The sequence below is a fragment of the Uranotaenia lowii genome, unplaced genomic scaffold, assembly GCF_029784155.1.
Source record: "Uranotaenia lowii strain MFRU-FL unplaced genomic scaffold, ASM2978415v1 HiC_scaffold_664, whole genome shotgun sequence".
Lineage (NCBI taxonomy): Eukaryota > Metazoa > Arthropoda > Insecta > Diptera > Culicidae > Uranotaenia > Uranotaenia lowii.
Window position 1 is genome coordinate 1,721 of NW_026598605.1, and position 18,514 is coordinate 20,234.

The 18,514-nt window shown below is 36.2% G+C and overlaps 1 protein-coding gene and 1 long non-coding RNA gene across 2 annotated transcripts; one reads left to right on the plus strand and one right to left on the minus strand.

The window, feature by feature from the left end:
* Positions 1 to 1,084: 1,084 nt before the first annotated feature.
* On the plus strand, positions 1,085 to 2,513 carry LOC129760572 (uncharacterized). Its single transcript, XR_008740364.1, has 3 exons — positions 1,085 to 1,945; positions 2,008 to 2,200; positions 2,386 to 2,513. It is a non-coding gene; the product is annotated as an uncharacterized LOC129760572 (long non-coding RNA).
* Positions 2,514 to 16,345: 13,832 nt separating this feature from the next.
* LOC129760570 (uncharacterized protein K02A2.6-like) lies at positions 16,346 to 16,801 on the minus strand. The gene has a single exon (XM_055758226.1). It carries the CDS (start codon positions 16,799 to 16,801, stop codon positions 16,346 to 16,348), a length of 456 nt encoding a protein of 151 aa, XP_055614201.1.
* Between the last annotated feature and the right edge of the window lie 1,713 nt (positions 16,802 to 18,514).

Sequence of the window (18,514 nt, forward strand, 5' to 3'; positions counted from 1 at the left end):
CGTATAACTCCCCTGTAGAACTCTTTCAAAAAGCGCGGTGAAAGCGTCGATCCTCGCTAACAAGACTTCTCACCCACCAATTTTCCCTCCTATCTTTGCATGTCCCCAAAAGAGCTGGTTTGTTCTTCAGAGAAGATTTCCCCCGTGGGAAGTTTTCTCAACCATCCCATTCAACCATCCATCCATCCATCCGAATGGCAATTTTGTCGCGTGTGTTATGTCGCATACATACTCTAGTATTATTGAGGTACACGTGAACACGTGAAAGCTTTCGGTTTTAGGTTCTTTACTTACATGGCATTCCCGCCGAATTGATTGACAGGTGAACGAGTTTTTGGGTAACTATCCGTATATTGACGATGTTGTCTGAAGAGTGTCGTCTGATGGGTGTTTTAAGTTCTTTTTTACGATGTTTAATTTTGATTGAACCCCTTAATAAGAAGAGGTTTTGATGAAATTTAATCCACCACCTTTGCTGCCAAAAGTTGAGTTATGTCATTGTGACAGTCAGAAGTGTCGGTACTCGAAAATGCATCACTTTCTGTTGAGAGTATGGATGGAAATTAGACTACCTAGTAACTAGTGAATCGATACAAAAGAACTGTCAAAATCGATTCCAATGCGAGTTATAAATCAAACACTAGCGACACCATGTCCTCCATAGAAAAGTTTAGATATGTTAGGAAGCTTTTGGAGAGCTTTCAAACATTTATATGGCATCGCGGATCAATCCGAGCTTTTGTCGTAGAGCTTTTAGCTTTCCAACTGGAAACTGAACCAAGAAGTGTATTGTGACTGCTGTTCAAGCAAATAATTTGGAAGCTGGTGATTTAAATGTTTGACTATGATAAATTTTTTTTCACTACTTTGTTGGTCCGTGTTTATAGTTAGAAAACTATCTGTTTGTTAATAACATTCAAGTCATTCATACCGTTTATCGCGATCCACCGGGCATCAAATTCAATGTTGTTTTGTCGGATTTTTGAGCGTCCACATTAGAGCTTGAACATTGAGCCATAAATCAGTGCAGTGAACGGAAAAATTGAGTTATGCATAAAATGTATTTCAATTACACTTTCATTTTATCTAATCCGTTGTTGTTCAAAATTTGTATAACCCCGATTCAAATCTGAGTAGTTTTAGGTAGCCAATATGCAGATGTGAACTAAAATTCGATTATTCATCTCTGTATAAAATGTTGCTGTTGTTGGAATCCATTCAAAGGGATGTCGAAGCGAAAAAAAAGAAAAAATATTTTAACTTTTGGATGGATACGGAGGAACAATCCAACAATTTATTTTTCAAAGAGACTGTAAATTGATAACAAGTCAAACAAAATTTATTTTTGTTAGCTGAACATGTAGCTTTTCTTCGTCTAGGATTAGGAAACTGGTGAGTAGATGTATAATTTCTTCGAACTGCTACATTTTCTTTATTATTTTCATGTAGTGCTCGGATGTTATTGATTTGGAAGAAGAAAAGTGCAAGATAAGATTATCCCGTTTTACTTGAGCTGCCGCTAGACGTCGGCTGCTTCCGTTGATTCAGTGAGATAAATCAAATGTTGAAGGCAATAATTGAATTATTAATAACTATTTGCTATATTTTTAGTGCATCCGCTGGGAGAACCTGGGTGTTCAACGACATTGAAAAATACGGGACGGTCCGAAGTCGCTGTGACATCGGTCAGGAACATGTGCTGGAAAAAGTGGACGCCCGAAACCGTACAGAAAAAGTCCTGAAATAGGTGGTTCGAGTCGAACTCTACAATCTAGAAGAATACATCCAGGAGGAATCAGTCAGAAACATCCCAGTTCGAGTAAGAATGACAAGGGGCTGTTCAAAAAGAGCTAGGAGTTAGGACAGCAGAAACAGCAATGGAATCCGCTGACAGCAGAAGCTTGTAGGACAGGAAAAGAGAATTTCAATCGAAATTTTTCAAAAGGTAATTATTATGCTTTTATTTACTATATAGACTCCTCATTGGTTTTTTTTTTTTAACTTTAGCACGAATGTTTGAAAGTGCGAACCAGTGCCGAGGAAGCGCAGACACTGTAGAACATGCTGGGGAACTACCTGGGCCATGAGATAGTGGGTCTGACTGGAAAAATTCTCGGAACCTATCCGGCTGAACCTTCGGTAGATGTGCATAAAAAAGTTCTACCAAAAGCTTGAGGGAACAGCCGTTTCATTCTAAAAGGTATCTCAAAAAACTTGAGTGGATAATTATATAAGACAAAACTTAAGATTCCAGTGTAACAAAATTTTAGAATTTTTGTTAAAATTTCAATTCAAATAGCGCTGTGTTTTTTTGAATAATTAGTTCGTTACAATTCTAACTAATTTGTGTGCTTTAACAAAAATTTAATTAAATTTTCTTTACAGATTCTTTGTTCCCCTCTGGGATGGGCAACATAGACGTAATCAGTACCGGATGTTGGATGTTCCAGGTTGGTTGAGCCATGATAGGTATTAATTTTGCAACAGAAGTAAAATTTAAAATAATTAAAAAAAATATTTCGACCTCTTGTCGATGTCAGTGATGACCATGCAGTCATTAATAGGCAATAAAGATTTGAATGCGACGCAAATAAATTTATTTTTGTGTTTTTTTTTTGTGAAATTTCATTTATTTTGACTTTTCTGAAGCGATCTTGAAAATGCATGGGCATCCCCATGTCAAAATATACAGAATTGAGCAACTTGCCGAAAGCTTTCGAATGTATAAAAGCTTTTTGCTCACGCTCTGTGTAAAGCGCCCAAACATAAAACTAAGTGGAGACACTTTTCTCGAATCTGTATGGATTTTTATACAGAACAGAGTAACTTTGTTTACCGTGTGGATTTTTTATTCAAGCTTTCGGCGATGTTGCCACATATTTTATTTTAAGAGAGATCAGATGTCGATTCTCTTACATGTAAGTTCACTACTAGAAACTAGAAATGTATAGTTATCGAATGCAAAGTATTGTGACGTTCTGTCTTTTGGTTATCTAGTTTACTTACGAAATATTTGTGTTTGTAGCTTTTAAGTGCCGAATATGTTAGATCAAATTTTCAAATTTTGTAATATCCCGATAATGATTTCTTCTCAAATCAACGATCGGTTTTGTAGGAAATCTTTTTCGCCCAGAGGGGGAGGGAAGGGAGAGCTTATGGCTGATTTTCGGTAAGAAAGAGGAGTGATTTTATTCAGATTGTATTCAGCCAAAGAAAAACACACTTTTGCGTGATATCAATTAGTGACGTTCTCGGGAATGCATTAAGGGTGGAGTTTTTTGAAAGAAAAGTGTTTTTCACGAGTTATTTGTGATGTATTTTTTGAAATTTGGTCTAAGGATGCATAACGACGGCGTGAAGGGCAATTTCCAGTTCAACGTACAACGGTTGTTTTTAACACTAGAAAGACCGCACCAGTCAAAATGACTGGTTGGACACTTTGTTTGTTGAATATCTTTTAAATACTTCGCTTTAAAAATTCGCAAAAAATACGACTTTTCATGAATTTTGAATCTCTACAAAACTGTGTATTTTTTACTTCACAAACTCTTTTAATAAGCGAGAAAAATTTCGCCATGGACACTCGGACCGTGACCAGTCAAAATGACTGGTAAAATTTACAACCCTATAACTCAAACAAGATAAATTTTTTTCGCTTGCTTTTGGTTTCATTTGCAAGCTACATTCAAGTCAATGAGCCCTAAATGATTTATGGTGGGCAGAAGTATGTCATTCGTTATGAAATTATTGATTTTCGATGCGAAGTCATGAAAATTTGTAGAAAAAGTTCTCGGGTTGATCGCTGTGTGGCGCTTCAAGCACTTGACTCCCAATTTTTTTGGTCTGTTTTGTTGCTCAACTTTAATCAAACTTTCTGTCAAAATTTGGCGAAATTTCATCAAGATTGGTAAAAGTTATGTTAGATTTAATACTTGTCCATTCGAGTAATTGAGTAATTTTTGGGTGAAAAATATGTTTTGTACTAAACTAGAATGAGTAAAATAATTATGAATTGTGTACTCATTTATACAAATTTGAAGACATCAACTATGAAACTGAATATTTTCAATGATATTTCAACATGGGTGCACGGAATATTTTTATATGTTGGTTATCCACAATGGGTGCGCGGATTCACCGCAGTTTCTGCGCAAGTATGTATTCACATGCATTCTTAGATTATTAGGTTCGACAAATTTCCAATGCAAGTTCACTTACAGGTATTCCGGCACCCGTGTAAATATATTTGCCCAGCTGGCAACTGATTGAACATTCTTATTGAACATTCTTATTATAAGAGGAAACACATCTTACCTGTCGGCAACTTATGGGGTTTGAACCCAAGAGTTTTCTTGCCGATACCGGGAATCGAACCCAGTACGCCTGGCATACCTAGACCTGACTCGCGCCAGCCTATCTGATAGATCACATCGGCGCTAAGATATTTCAACATGGGTGCATGGAATGGCTGTAAATTTGCCGTTGTAAATTATATAGAAATAAATAGTTCTCAACTTCCTTCAGAACACAAAATATTTTTGAGTTAGATATGATAGGTACATATTTGAAATGCAATATTGGTCAATCGAAAAACTTTTAAGGAAAAACAAATCAACGTGTACATTTGACAATGTTGATTCATTATTTTTATTTTCACTGTTTTCTGCCGCACGACTCAACTTGGCACTCGGTCCATGATAACCGTTTTCCAATTTCTTGGATGTTGATCAGATCTTATCAGATAAATATACGATTGCCAAAACCTGTTTTTTTTATAATAAATAAATATTTTTTTTATTTCAAGATATAATTTAAATATTTCTTTTCCAAGAATGAAAAAACGGAATTAAGATAAAAAACGTTTTGACTGGTCACGGTCCGAATAGGTATATTCATCATATGTTTTGTTACATGTAACAATCTGTATCCTTCTAGGGTTTAACGGTCAGTTTGAATTTGAAAACTGTGTCAATAGTCTCTGGTCAGTTCTTGTACTTAGTTATATTTGCAGTATACTGCGACAAAATATCCATAGCAGCAGAAGTAAGTCAAAGATATTTAACTACACACCAGGAAAAATAACATTTCGTATAAAACAATGTTCGATCTTGGTATATGATTCTCAAGCACAGGTTTCAAAAACATTTTTTCAAACCCTTGCTAGCTGTATGTTGTGTTGTGGTCCCGAACTGCTATCTGGATTTTTTTCTTTTTGCAAGCGTGAGAAATGATGGCTTGAACGTTGAATCAGCAAAGAGGATTGCTATCGATTAACTGAAAGTATAGTAAAAATATCATAATTTTTTTTATTTGTTGAAATTTGTTTGAAAGCAGTATGAATTTCCAATTATTTGTAATCTGTATAAACAGATTATTGGTTTAAAAATTTAAAAAAAAAACTGTACATACAGTTGCGTTTAAAAAAGAATGAAATCGCGTGAAGCTGCGCACCCGCTTTCAACTTTGACAAGCTGCCATTTCTTTCTCGGTTGATATTTTTTCATGAAAATTTCACACAATCTAGTTCAATTATTCAATTAACACTATACGAAATTAGAAGTCTTTTCAATGACGGGAAACAAAGATAGAGCTATTTCCGTGAAAAAGCACGAATGAAGTTTTTATCAATTTACAATAGTCTTTGTGATAAATTCGGATTTTGTTGAAGGAAAAATCAAGAATACATGGATTACGATGTTTTCCATACAAACATCCGTCCAAAAAAGAATGAAATCGTATGTTGGGCTATAATGAACCTGATTTTCTACCCGGCACCATTTTTGCTCACGTTCATCGATTTTGACGAAACTTGGCCTGGTATTAGATCAAACATTTTTACATCTTTGTACTTAATTTCAAGATTTTTCAATGAAAATTGTCGAAGATACAACAAGTTTAGTGGACCAATTCCAAATTTCCCTTTTTTACGGAAATAGCTCTATCTTTGTTTCCCGTCATTGAAAAGACTTCAAATTTCGTATAGTGTTAGTTGAATAATTGAACTAGATGGTGTGACATTTTCATGGAAAAATATCAACCGAGAGAGAAATGGCAGCTTGTCAAAGTTGGAAGTGGGTGCGCAGCTTCACGCGATTTCATCCTTTTTTTAACGCAACTGTATATGTGGTAACGCTGAACACAAATACCGTCAAACGGGGCATCATGCAACAGCGGGGTTCGATGCAACATTTATATAACACTACATTGAATCAATTTTTAATTTAATGTATTGTAATAAAGTTATCTTTTAATGATAACAAAATGATGATGACATAATTTCTCGCATCTTAAGCTAGTTGTCTTAAGTTTTTTTATTTTTATGTAAAATTTGAAAAATCGAGCAATAAATGTTCAAATTTTGACATTTTTTGATGCCGAAAAAAACTTTACCCAGTATGACGGATCGCCTTGATAAAATTACCTACAAACTTTTTACAGGTTTCCTCATATTATACCAACATTGTTGGTGTAAAAATATTTTTCGAACAATCACCCAATTTTTTTACATGAATATTTTTAATATTCAGTTAGGTGTCTGGGGTTAAATGCAACAAAATGCAAATCAAAGAAATACCTTGTAAATCTCGTTTCCATGTGCTGGAACATGAATATTTTGAATCACGCGTTTGTAAACATTTAAATTTCATTCGTCCAAACATTTATTTTTATGATTTCAGCTTTTAGAATTTTTCGTAGTATTATTTAACCCCTAAATGTATGCAGCATCCTTAATTTCAGAAAAAATGTGAAAATTTGTTTTTACAGACCCAAAAACTACTGCAATTGGTGTTGTCATGCTTAATGGTCTTTAAGACATCGCAAATATATTAAAAATTATGAATTTTCGTACGTGTTCATTAGATTTTCATTAAAAACAAAGTTTGTTGCAAGTTACCCCATTTTCTAAGAATGGTGAAAATCGCATGTTTTTAGAAAATTAAAAATAACTGAAGAAACCAATAATTTTTTTAACTACGCCAATTTGATGTCCCAGCATCCTTAAAACTTTTGATGCATAAAGGATACGATTAACTGTGAACATAAGTTTTTTAGAAGCTATTGAAGTTGAAAATTGTTGCATGTTGCCCCAGTTGACGGTACCACCTATTCATTTACGTTATTGAATTTGAATAGGCGGATGCAACGTTATTCAACCCGTGTGGAGCACATCTCTTAGATTCAACAGCTACGGGTGTGTTAAGATACCAAAAAACGGAATCGACTATCTTGTGACAGGTAATCTTAATCAGCGAAGGTTAGTAGGCGAACAACTGGCTGTCACAACTTAGCGCTCCGTCTCCACCCTTCCACCATTGAGAAACTTTTGGTACCCCTTGCCTACTTTTTCTCAAACCGCTTACACCCGTAGCTGTACTCGCCCTGAGTGTAACGTTGCATGGGACTGAATTTGAATGACTCAAACCGACATTGGTGTTGAGGAGAACATCTTCAAGCAAACCGCGAAGTTTGAGGGAGCAACAAAAACAACCGAAATAATCGCATTGCAAAGGGAAAAATTTTTTTTCCCGAAATATGAAGAATTTCTTTTTTTTCCCAACCAATCTTGGGTAACCAATTGATTCGGACGTAGCTTCTTGACAGAAGCATGAGCCTGAATGGCAAGTTAGAGACTCTGCGAATGATCCGGAGCAGCCGTAGTAGATAACAATATCCAAATAAAATCTTTGAGATTTCCGATTTCCCTAACAGAGGTTGCTAGAAATTTTTCATCATGTATCCGGGTTGGAAAAATCCCGGCAGTTTTATATAGAACCAGGCCAAATCCGGGCATTGATTTCTAAATTGCCGACCATAAATCCGGGTAATATCCGGGCAAATTTTGTCAAACTCCAGAAACGACTCAACAAAAATTTTAAAAACATTGTAAAAACAAATTTTTTCATCAACACTCATCGACAGATTTTTAATTGCATTTTAGGCTTCCAAAAAACCTTACATGATTAATTTTAAAGAAACTTGCTCAAAAAATTTCGTTTTGCCGGCCTAAATTTTGTATTAAATATCCGGGCAAACCCGGGTAAAGCCGGGCAATCTGGCAACCTCAATCTAACAGCTTGTAAATGATCGATGATAAGTCCAAGGTGGCCACTTTGCTCGAAAAAAAGTGATGAATTTTTTCAGTTGATCTGATTTTTTAAATGATTTTTTTTTCAAACGTGCACAACATTCGTTAAAAAAAAGAAACCAGTGTACATTTTACTTTAAACTATTTATTTCTTATTAAGTATAGTAAAATCACATTTCTTGGTCAATATTCTAGCTTTAAATGAAAAATTTGACAATCAGTTCTATGAAACTGATAAAATTGCTAAGATATTTCAATATGTTTGTTTTCTTCTGTTTATTGATATTTGGCATCACTGGTTCTAGGAGCTCCTAAAATCAGCACACCGGTTTCCAATGTTTATACCGATTTTAGGGGAAAAATTTAACCAAGACTCGATATATTCCAATTACCGATTTTTGGCAAAACATACCGATTTTATACAGATTTTTTGGATTTTTATCCAAACATACAAATTTGCAGCAAAATGTTATGCCAATGCAATGGGCTAACTCCCACTCCTCGAAGATTTGAAGAGTTTTTCTGAGTTAAAAGGTGTCAAAATGTCATACGGACACGCACTGCGGACCAAACACGAGAATTCTTGTTTTATAGATTTGCAAGAATATGCTTCAATATGCGAAGCTTAAATGCGATATGCAAAGCTTAAATGTTATAAACTAATTAACTAATTAATTAAATTTGGGCCAGCAAATTTTATGGTCAAGAATGCCGAACTTCGGAGTTTTTCGGTTTGGTGGGAGTTTAATTGGAATTTTGACTGATAACTCCTACGCACCAAAAATTTTCTCGGAAAAAAGTGTCTTTTCCGAAGGGTCCAGCCAAAATTAGCCCTAGGCTCGGCCGCTTTTCCCAGCCGTCCATCGAAGACCGATCACGGTATTTTAAGTTTGCGGCCCATGTGGCCTAAGTCAGAGGCCCGAGAGGCCAAATCAGAGGCCAGAATGGTCAGAGTCAGAGGTCCAAAAGAGACCATAGTTGTGTCGGAATAAGTTAAAATTGTTATGGTTGTCGGTAAAAATACTGTGCACTAAATATTTGAAGATTGTAATGGAGAATGGTCTGATGCTATTGATCCATGCTATCAGGGGCGATCCTGAACACCCCGTTTAGGAAGGGCATGCAATTTGACATTTTTCACTAAACCAATTTTTTAAACATAATTTTTGGCGTGGAAGGTTAATACGTCGGGAGCTAGAAATATTATATGTATTGGATTTTCGATTGGTTCTCACGTAAAATTGTTTAAAAACACGATTCAATGAACATAAATTCATGCATTACTTGAGGAAACAAACGTTTTTTATTTTAAACCGTTGTATTCACATTTCAAATAAATTTTTATGAAACATCACCAACATTTACACAAAAATTTGAATGAAATCTTTACAACGTCTTTTTGTATTACTTCTTAGCCTGAAAATATTGCATTTTCAAATGATGATGTTTCGCAAATCTTGAAAAAAGTAGTCTTTCTCAAAATTTGGGAATGCATATTGACCTTTGCGAGTTTTTCGGCCAAGCTTGTCGAATTTGGAAATTTTCTTTGACTAGTTTTTATTAAGAGAAAATATGTTAGGAATTCCACAGTGTACGATTTTTTATGTCAAGCTGAAAATATCGATTTTTGTAACGGTTCTTAAGATTTCTATACCGAAAAAAAACTTTTTTGTGGATTTGATAATACCGATAAACATGTGGCATCACTACTTGGAATGTCTTAAATATTCTATTCAGTTTTTGCTTTAAAATGCTGAAGGCATCATTCAGTCTGTTGCATTCGCTATATTTGTAGCATATTGTTTCAACCTGCGCTCTTCGTCAGCTCTTCGGAGAACAAACAGCAGTTTTCGGTATTACGATTTTTCGTATACCACGATCGGATTATTGAAACAAAACGTAACGCGTGAAGGGGGGGGGGGGTTCTGTTACGTAATGTTTGAAAGGTCCGGATGTAGAGTTTGGAACTCTATTTGTAAGAGGGTTTTCAGAATGCAATGTTTCTCCATATCTTACTCCACTCGAAATTGGGTTTGTTTCGCTCATCTTTCGGTAGGTCTGTTCGAGACAAGAGGTGATCGTCGAGAATTACAAATTAAAAATTTACAGCTTTTCAGATTCTAATCAGCATTGAGAATAAATAATAATTTCAATCCTGAAAATCTATTTGAAAAGTTAATAACAGATTAAACGCTTGTTATCAATAACTAAATTGATCTTCACGCCCGAAGCAGTTTTTTTATAATTAAATTGTATGTTTGTAAAAAAAATACACCTTTGAAGTGTTTGAACACTTTAAAATTTCATGTGTGATTCCTACAGTCAGTTTTTACCAAAAGCACACAACGAAGTTTGAGTGACGGGCATAATTTTTTCTCATTTTGGATTAAAAGTTATTCAACGTTGATTTATTTATTTTTATTAATTTTTGTTTAGAAACTTTAAAAGTATCCTTGAACTGATTTTACCGGCTAAAATGTACCGTCAACTGGGGCAACATGCAACAATTTTCAACTTCAATAGCTTCTAAAAAACTTATGTTCACAGTTAATCGTATCCTTTATGCATCAAAAGTTTTAAGGATGCTGGGACATCAAATTGGCGTAGTTAAAAAAATTATTGGTTTCTTCAGTTATTTTTAATTTTCTAAAAACATGCGATTTTCACCATTCTTAGAAAATGGGGTAACTTGCAACAAACTTTGTTTTTAATGAAAATCTAATGAACACGTACGAAAATTCATAATTTTTAATATATTTGCGATTTCTTAAAGACCATTAAGCATGACAACACCAATTGCAGTAGTTTTTGGGTCTGTAAAAACAAATTTTCACATTTTTTCTGAAATTAAGGATGCTGCATACATTTAGGGGTTAAATATTACTACGAAAAATTCTAAAAGCTGAAATCATAAAAATAAATGTTTGGACGAATGAAATAAAATGTTTACAAACGCGTGATTCAAAATATTCATGTTCCAGTACATGGAAACGAGATTTACAAGGTATTTCTTTGATTTGCATTTTGTTGCATTTAACCCCAGACACCTAACTGAATATTAAAAATATTCATGTAAAAAAATTGGGTGATTGTTCGAAAAATATTTTTACACCAACAATGTTGGTATAATATGAGGAAACCTGTAAAAAGTTTGTAGGTAATTTTATCAAGGCGATCCGTCATACTGGGTAAAGTTTTTTTCGGCATCAAAAAATGTCAAAATTTGAACATTTATTGCTCGATTTTTCAAATTTTACATAAAAATAAAAAACTTAAGACAACTAGCTTAAGATGCGAGAAATTATGTCATCATCATTTTGTTATCATTAAAAGATAACTTTATTACAATACATTAAACTAAAAATTGATTCAATGTAGTGTTATATAAATGTTGCATCGAACCCCGCTGTTACATGATGCCCCGTTTGACGGTACTATTTGTCACGAATTTTCTATGAAAGCTACAAAATCATATTATCACAGATTTAAACCGGTCAAACCACGTATTTTTTTTTCCAGAAATCGAAGCTTTAGTAAGCATTGATGAAAATCTACATCATGTATTGAAATTCATTCTTCATTCATTTGAACGTACAATGCTGAAAAATCATACGTGACATAAAAAAAGATTTTTGAATTTTCCAGATGCATGAAATTCTGAAGACGTTCGCTTGAAGTTATGAGCTTTGAAAATACTACCAGTTGTCAAGAGCATTATTTATGAAGATTTAAATTTCCGGCATCATAAATTTTAACCTTATACTTCTGGATTTTGGAAAGGATTTGTTCATTAATTAAAAATAATTCCCTTGACTTTGTTATTTGAAAAGCTTTTCTTTGCCAAAAAAATTATAAATATTCTGCTTTTGTAAATATGTTCAATCTTTCACTTCAACATCATGCAAAGTACTCAATTAAGCTTTATAAAATTTTTAATTTTCTTGACTCTTCCTTTTTTTATTTTTATGGGATTTTCATCCTATTCGGATTATTTATCTCTTAATTTTGTTTTCTTGATTCGATATTTGCCAATGCAATCAAATTCATATAAAATCAGGCCATGTTGAAAGAGTTGACGATCCAGAAGAGAATCCAAATCAAAAACAGGTTATATAAAAATATTGAAATATGAAAGATTCAGAAAAAAAGCCAATGGTTAGAAGTTATTTTCGTATAACAAATGTTCATTGGTCTTTCATATAATAAGATTTTTTTTTATTGAAAACAAAAACAATAAATCTTTAATGTGGCTCTTCCAAACTCTGACATTTTGAAAATTTGAAGTTTTTGGCTCTTCTGACTCAAAAGGTTTCCGACCACTGTCTTATACCAACACTGTTTGTGTAAGAATATTTTTCGGATAGTTTAAATAAATATTTTTATAATTCAGTTAACAGTCTGTGCTAAAATGCATAAACATGCAAATCAAAGATTCACCATTTAAATCTCGTTTTCATATGCTGGAATATAATTGTTTTGTTAATTTTTATTAACAGCACTCTTGTGCTTTTCCTTTAAAAACATTTTTGACAGAAAAAAAAACTAAATTGAATTTGAACAAAACCAAAAATAACTATAATTAGTGTATTATGCTTTATGACATCACAAATATATCAACACTCTACTTGTAACCTTAAAATTTATTGAAAAACAACCTCTTTTGAAGAATTTTCCCAGTTTACGGGAACCAGAATAGAACTACTTTATTATTTTTTCAAAAGTAGTGCAACATTGCAATTGTTGCCCTCGAGTGATTAAATGTGATTTATTACCGTCCTAGTATTCAGCAGAGATCGCTTTTCACCATCCAACTACTTGAGTAGCTCATCAACTTTAATTACAACAAATCCTTCCACTTTTTTGCATAATTAATCCCATTTGGCGTAAATAATCTGCTCGTTTTTAAGCGATTTCCCATTGAATGGGAAACGATAGGAAGGTTATCCCTCTCTCTTTTGATTGAGAAGTAAAGCAGAATGGAATGTATAATAGCAATAAAAAAAAAATACCAGCATTCCATTCGCCCGAAAACCTTTTCAGAGGAAGGAAAACATCAACCGGAAAGCCCGGCAGCATCTTGTTAGGCTTCTAATTGCTCAGCACTTTTTTCTCGAACTGTTCCTGCCAAGCCCGGTAGGAAAACTTATTTACTTACGGCTTAAAAGGTAACAACACACAGCAGTGTGGCCCGGTGTGGTTGTTAGCCGCTTTCTTCGAGTCTAATTAATGAAGATTGATCCTTCCCAGTTCAACCCCCGGCGCAGTGCTGCCAGTTGGTAGAATGCACCATTGCAGTTTTATTTTACATTTCATAATTTGCAACGGTAAACCATGAAAACTGACAAAACAATCTTAAGATTTAATCATTCAAATTTTATGTTTAACCATCTTTGCAACACTGAATATTTCGCACTGTCGACGAACTCTGTTCCAAGAAAATAATGATCACTGTAGAAATGGCTTCTGTTCCTGAAAATGTCATCCCTCGCCGGGTTGTGGCAGAGTTTTTGACATTTTTTTTTTTTGCTTCTGTCGTTTCCGTTTTGCCAAAAGCCAGATCAAAATTAAGCTCCGCTCTGTGTTCGAAGGCAGATTTTTGAATGGAAGCATATTAGTCCGGAAATTTGGCGGCTGGCAGTCAGACGACGACGACGACGATGCCGGAAAAAGGGCTCCAGAGAACCCATTTCTTGCAAGCTTCTCAGAATCCTCTGATGGGCTTTTTCATATTTCATTTTTTATTATTGGTTCATCGATTTTTGCCTCATCTCTTCGGATGGGCGCCCTCACTCAAAAGCAACTGGTTGTATCCTTTTTTTTGGGTTCAATCCCATAGAAACGTGAATAAATGAAGGACACTGCTGCGGCTCGAAAAGGTTCCTTTGGAGTAAACTCTTTTTTCTCTCCTTCGAATATTTTAGCAACCGTTTCGGCCTTCATAATTAACCTCAATTTCGTGGTGGTTTAACGCGAATGAATTCGTTTCTTTGTTTTTGACTGGTCAAAAGTTTCCTCCCTTTACAACGAGGGTTGATTAATTAGGTTCAATAACGGTGAAGAAGGTGTTTCCACTTAGATTGATTGATGCGATTTTTCGATTGAGCTGATTTCATTTCAATATTTTAATTTCATTGATAAAGTTTGCTTTCGTTCTTTTCTGAAATATTCTTTGAACATTAAATATTATAGACGTAAATATTATTCAGAAATGTTTCTTTACATTTGAGTGATCAACTAGGTACAAGGTATTTAGTCGTACCTGAATAACATTTATTAAAAACTAGCTGATCCCATACGAACTTCGTTTCGCTTTCAACTTGGAATATGTCATGAACAGTTTTTATGAAATTCAATTGCCAAGCGTTTCCCAGATGTAATTCTGAATTATTTGTTAAGCAATAATTGCAAAACTGTTGGACGATCACTTTTTCTGTCGTCTGCTACTAAATTTGAAATCAGGAATGAATTGATCGTTCCATAAAAACTCCGTGTCTAAATTTCGACTCGATCGTTGCATAACAACGCAATTATTGCCAAAAAGTTAAACCCCTATCTGTGGCCTCTTATACAATCTTTTATATCTGAAATCGATTGCCCTTCCCTCAAAACTCCCGTGTGAAAATTTTCCAAGCAATCCATTGCATAGTAACTTCAATATTTCCTAAAACTGTGGCCATAAAATTAATTAATATGGACGACCCCTTTTGTCGATCCCTGGCAAAACATTTGACATCAGAAATGGATTGCCCGTCTCTGAAAACTACCGTGTGCAAATTTTCATCCTAATCCTATGTATAATGACAACGATATTGCAAAAATATTGAAAGATTAATACGGACGACCCCCTTGGTCGACCCCTTACACTGTATTTAATACCTGAAATCGATTGTCCGTCCCTCAAAATTCTCGTGTACCAATTTTCTTCTGAATTCGTTGTTAAATGACGACAATATCGCATTAACAGCGAATAGTTAATATGGATGACCCCTTTGGTAGACTCCTGATTTAAATTTGGATAAGTGAAATCAATTTTTTGTTTGTAATAACACCCGTGTGCAAATTTTCATCTCAATCCGATTTATAATAACGATAATATTACTAAAATACTGAAAATTGAATATGGACGACCCCTTTTGCCGGCCCCTTACACTGAACTTGATACCTCAAATCGATTGCACGTCACTCAAAACTATTTTTTAGACATTTTCAGCTGAATACGATGTATAATAACGTCAATATCGCAAAAACAGCGAACAGTTAATATGGACGACCCCATTGGATGACCCCTAACACAAAATTTGATACCTGAAATCGATTGCTCGTCTATCAATACACTCATATGCAAATTTTCATCACAATCCGACGAAAAATAACGTCAATATCGCGAAAACAATATTTGTCTTGTATGGACGACCCCCTTCAGAAAGGGTCATCCGAAAATCTGAAAACATTTTTCATCATTCCTGGTCCTAATGAACATCCATGCCAAATTTCAGATCTCTAGCTCTTTAGACGGCTGAGTCTATAGAGGACAAACAAACAAACAAACATACAGAAATTTGCTTTTTATATATATAGATCAACCAGGACTTATACACTACATCCTCCCATATCTCTATTCTATTGAAAGACAGTGTAAACATACTTATCGTCAAATCGTACCGGTTTACTAATGTTATCTCGCTGTCTTAAGGTTCTTGTTTTAGCAGGAGGGTGCGGTTCAGTGTGTGTTGAATTTGCAGTAGGAAGCGTCAAAAACCCGTCCTGAATACCGATATTTCCTGACTCCGTTTCATGCGAAGCAGCACCCGGCTGGGAAACCGGTGTTGAAATGTCCCCTTCGATGTATTGCTCCGCCGCCTTTGCTCAACACAATAAGTTTAACTCCATCCCTAGCAACCACTGCACTGTGAAGGGCTCTGCAGAAAAAGTCGCTTCCGTTTTGGATTTCCTTTGTTGTGTGATGAAAAAAACGTCTCCTATGTCCACCTTCGATGGTTTTGCTCCCCGTCTTGCATCTGCGTACTTTTTGCTGTTCAGTTTACTTTCAGCGTCTCGTTCTCGTATGTCGATCCGGTCTAGTGCACGTTCCCGGAAGTGCCAGAGACTCGGGAACGTGCCCCGGAACTTCCAGCCCACAAGCAATTCAAAAGGCGTTACTCGTAGGCGTGAATTAGGTACCAACGTGTTGTGGTTGTGGACATACTGGTTCAATGCCCATCTCCAATTTTTACCTTCCAATTTCGCCGCTGAAATCGCCTATGTGATGCCGGAGTTCTGTCGCTCGACAGCCCCATTAGTTTGTGGACTCAAAGGAATCGCCTTACGAACCTTTACTCCTTTTTGTTCCCAAAACGAAATAAAAGCGTTACTTTGGAAAGGCGGTCCGTTGTCGCTTTGAAGCACGCGCGGTAGTCCCCATCGCTGGAAAATATCACATAAGGCCGCATTTTTATGATCGGCATCCATTTGTTTCACCTCGACTACTGACAAGTAACGGGAGTAAATATCCAAGACAACCAGGAATTCTCCAGTGCCGCTTCCGGGAATCGAAAGGAAGTCGATCTGAATTATTTCCCAGGGATTTTCGGGCATCTCTCTGGACGAAAGTGGTTGAGGAGGGCCTTTTTTCGACAGCAGTATACAGGTATCACAGGACTTGACGAATTCCTCTACTTCCTTTGCCATACCTGGCCACCAAAAGAATTCCCTCATGATCCGTTTCATATTAACTCCCCAATGTGCCCTGCATGGGCAGATGCCATAGCTTGGCGCCTCAACAGACTTGGCAGAATAACTCTGTCACTTTTGAAAATAGTGTACCCCAGGACGTATAAATTTTTCCTCTGCGCTTCGAATCTCCTCAACTCTTTCGGCCATATGTCTGACTTCATCGTATTACGTATTACCTGTAGCTCGTTGTCATTTTCCGAAAACGATTCGATGTCATCCCAGGTTATCTCTAACACGCCGGCTTGCAGGGCGTACAGAAGATTTCCAGAATCTTCCTCCTCGAATGGCTGTTTATCCTGAGACTCGCTTATCAGCCTGGACAGTACGTCAGCAACGTTTTGTTCCCTAGTCACCCGTTCCATATTAAAATCGAAAGGTTGAAGACGAAGTGCCCAAGCCTCAGCACGTGAGACTGCTCGTTTTCCCAATCGATGCTGGCTGTTGAAAATAAATTCATTTGCCTCTGCGTCTGTTCTAATCGTGAAGGTTCTCCCAAATGAATAAAAAGAAAAGCGTTCCGCTCCCCAAACGACGGCTAGTGCCTCCTTTTGGGTTTGTGGATATTTGCGCTCCGTGATTGATAGTGCTTTTGATGCACATGCAATCACACGGAGGTGTCCAGAACTATTCCACTGAATTAAAACTGCCCCCAGCCCTACAGGTGACGCGTCCACATATAATTCAATCCTGTCCGTCAAACTGTAGTAGCCGAGAGTTTTGATTTGACTTAAGGCGGAATTCCTTAACAAATTGAACTCTCGCTCTTCTGCCTCAGTCCAATAAAACTTTTCAGCGGTAGCCAGAGCTCTTAGTCGGATGGTCTTGTCAGCACGATTAATGATGAAGCGGTCGGTGTAGGTTATCAAGCCCAGGCAACTCTTGACTTCGGAGCAGTTCTGTGGGGGCCTAAAATTTTTAATTGCCTGAACTTTATCCTCTTCCACCTGCCATCGTTCCGGAGTCAGCTTAAACCCAATGAACCTCACTTCTTGTGCCCCAAAAACACATTTGTCAAGGTTAAGTTTCACATTGTGGTCTCTAAGACGAGTCATGACTTCTCCCAGGTTGTTATCGTGCTCTTTCTTGGATCTCCCGAACACAAGAACGTCGTCCAGATAGTTGACGACGCCTTCGCAGCCTCCGAGAATTTTTCTTTGGAGGACCTCCTGGAAAATGTCCGGAGCGTTGCACAAGCCGAACGGCAGGCGCACGCATCGGAACATCCCGAATTCGGTGTAAAAGTTGGTTATGTGTCGAGATTCTTCCTCTAACTCTATATGGAAGAAGGAATTTGGCAGGTCAATGGTAGAAAACCAAGACGCTCCATTCAGTTCGGCAACGATGCTCTCTAGGGTAGGCTTCGCAAAAGGTGTCCTCAATATATACCGATTTGGTCCTCGTAAATCGATTACTAGTCGGATATCGTCCTTACCCTTAGGGACAACTTAGCATTATTGAGTGATACGAGTATGCTTGAGGGATTAACGTGTCCCTTCTTCTGTTTTCCGACGAGGTAGTTGAATTGGGTAGAGAAATGCCCGGCGGAGGACACGACAGTGCCGAAAAGTCCATTTTCCTAAAGTTTTCATTCATGTGATGCCTTCTAACACCACAAGTATTAGTGCAGGCAAATTTAACTGATTTTTTAAACAAAATGAATAGCTCACAATTCATCAACTGTAACCTTTTTGGCTT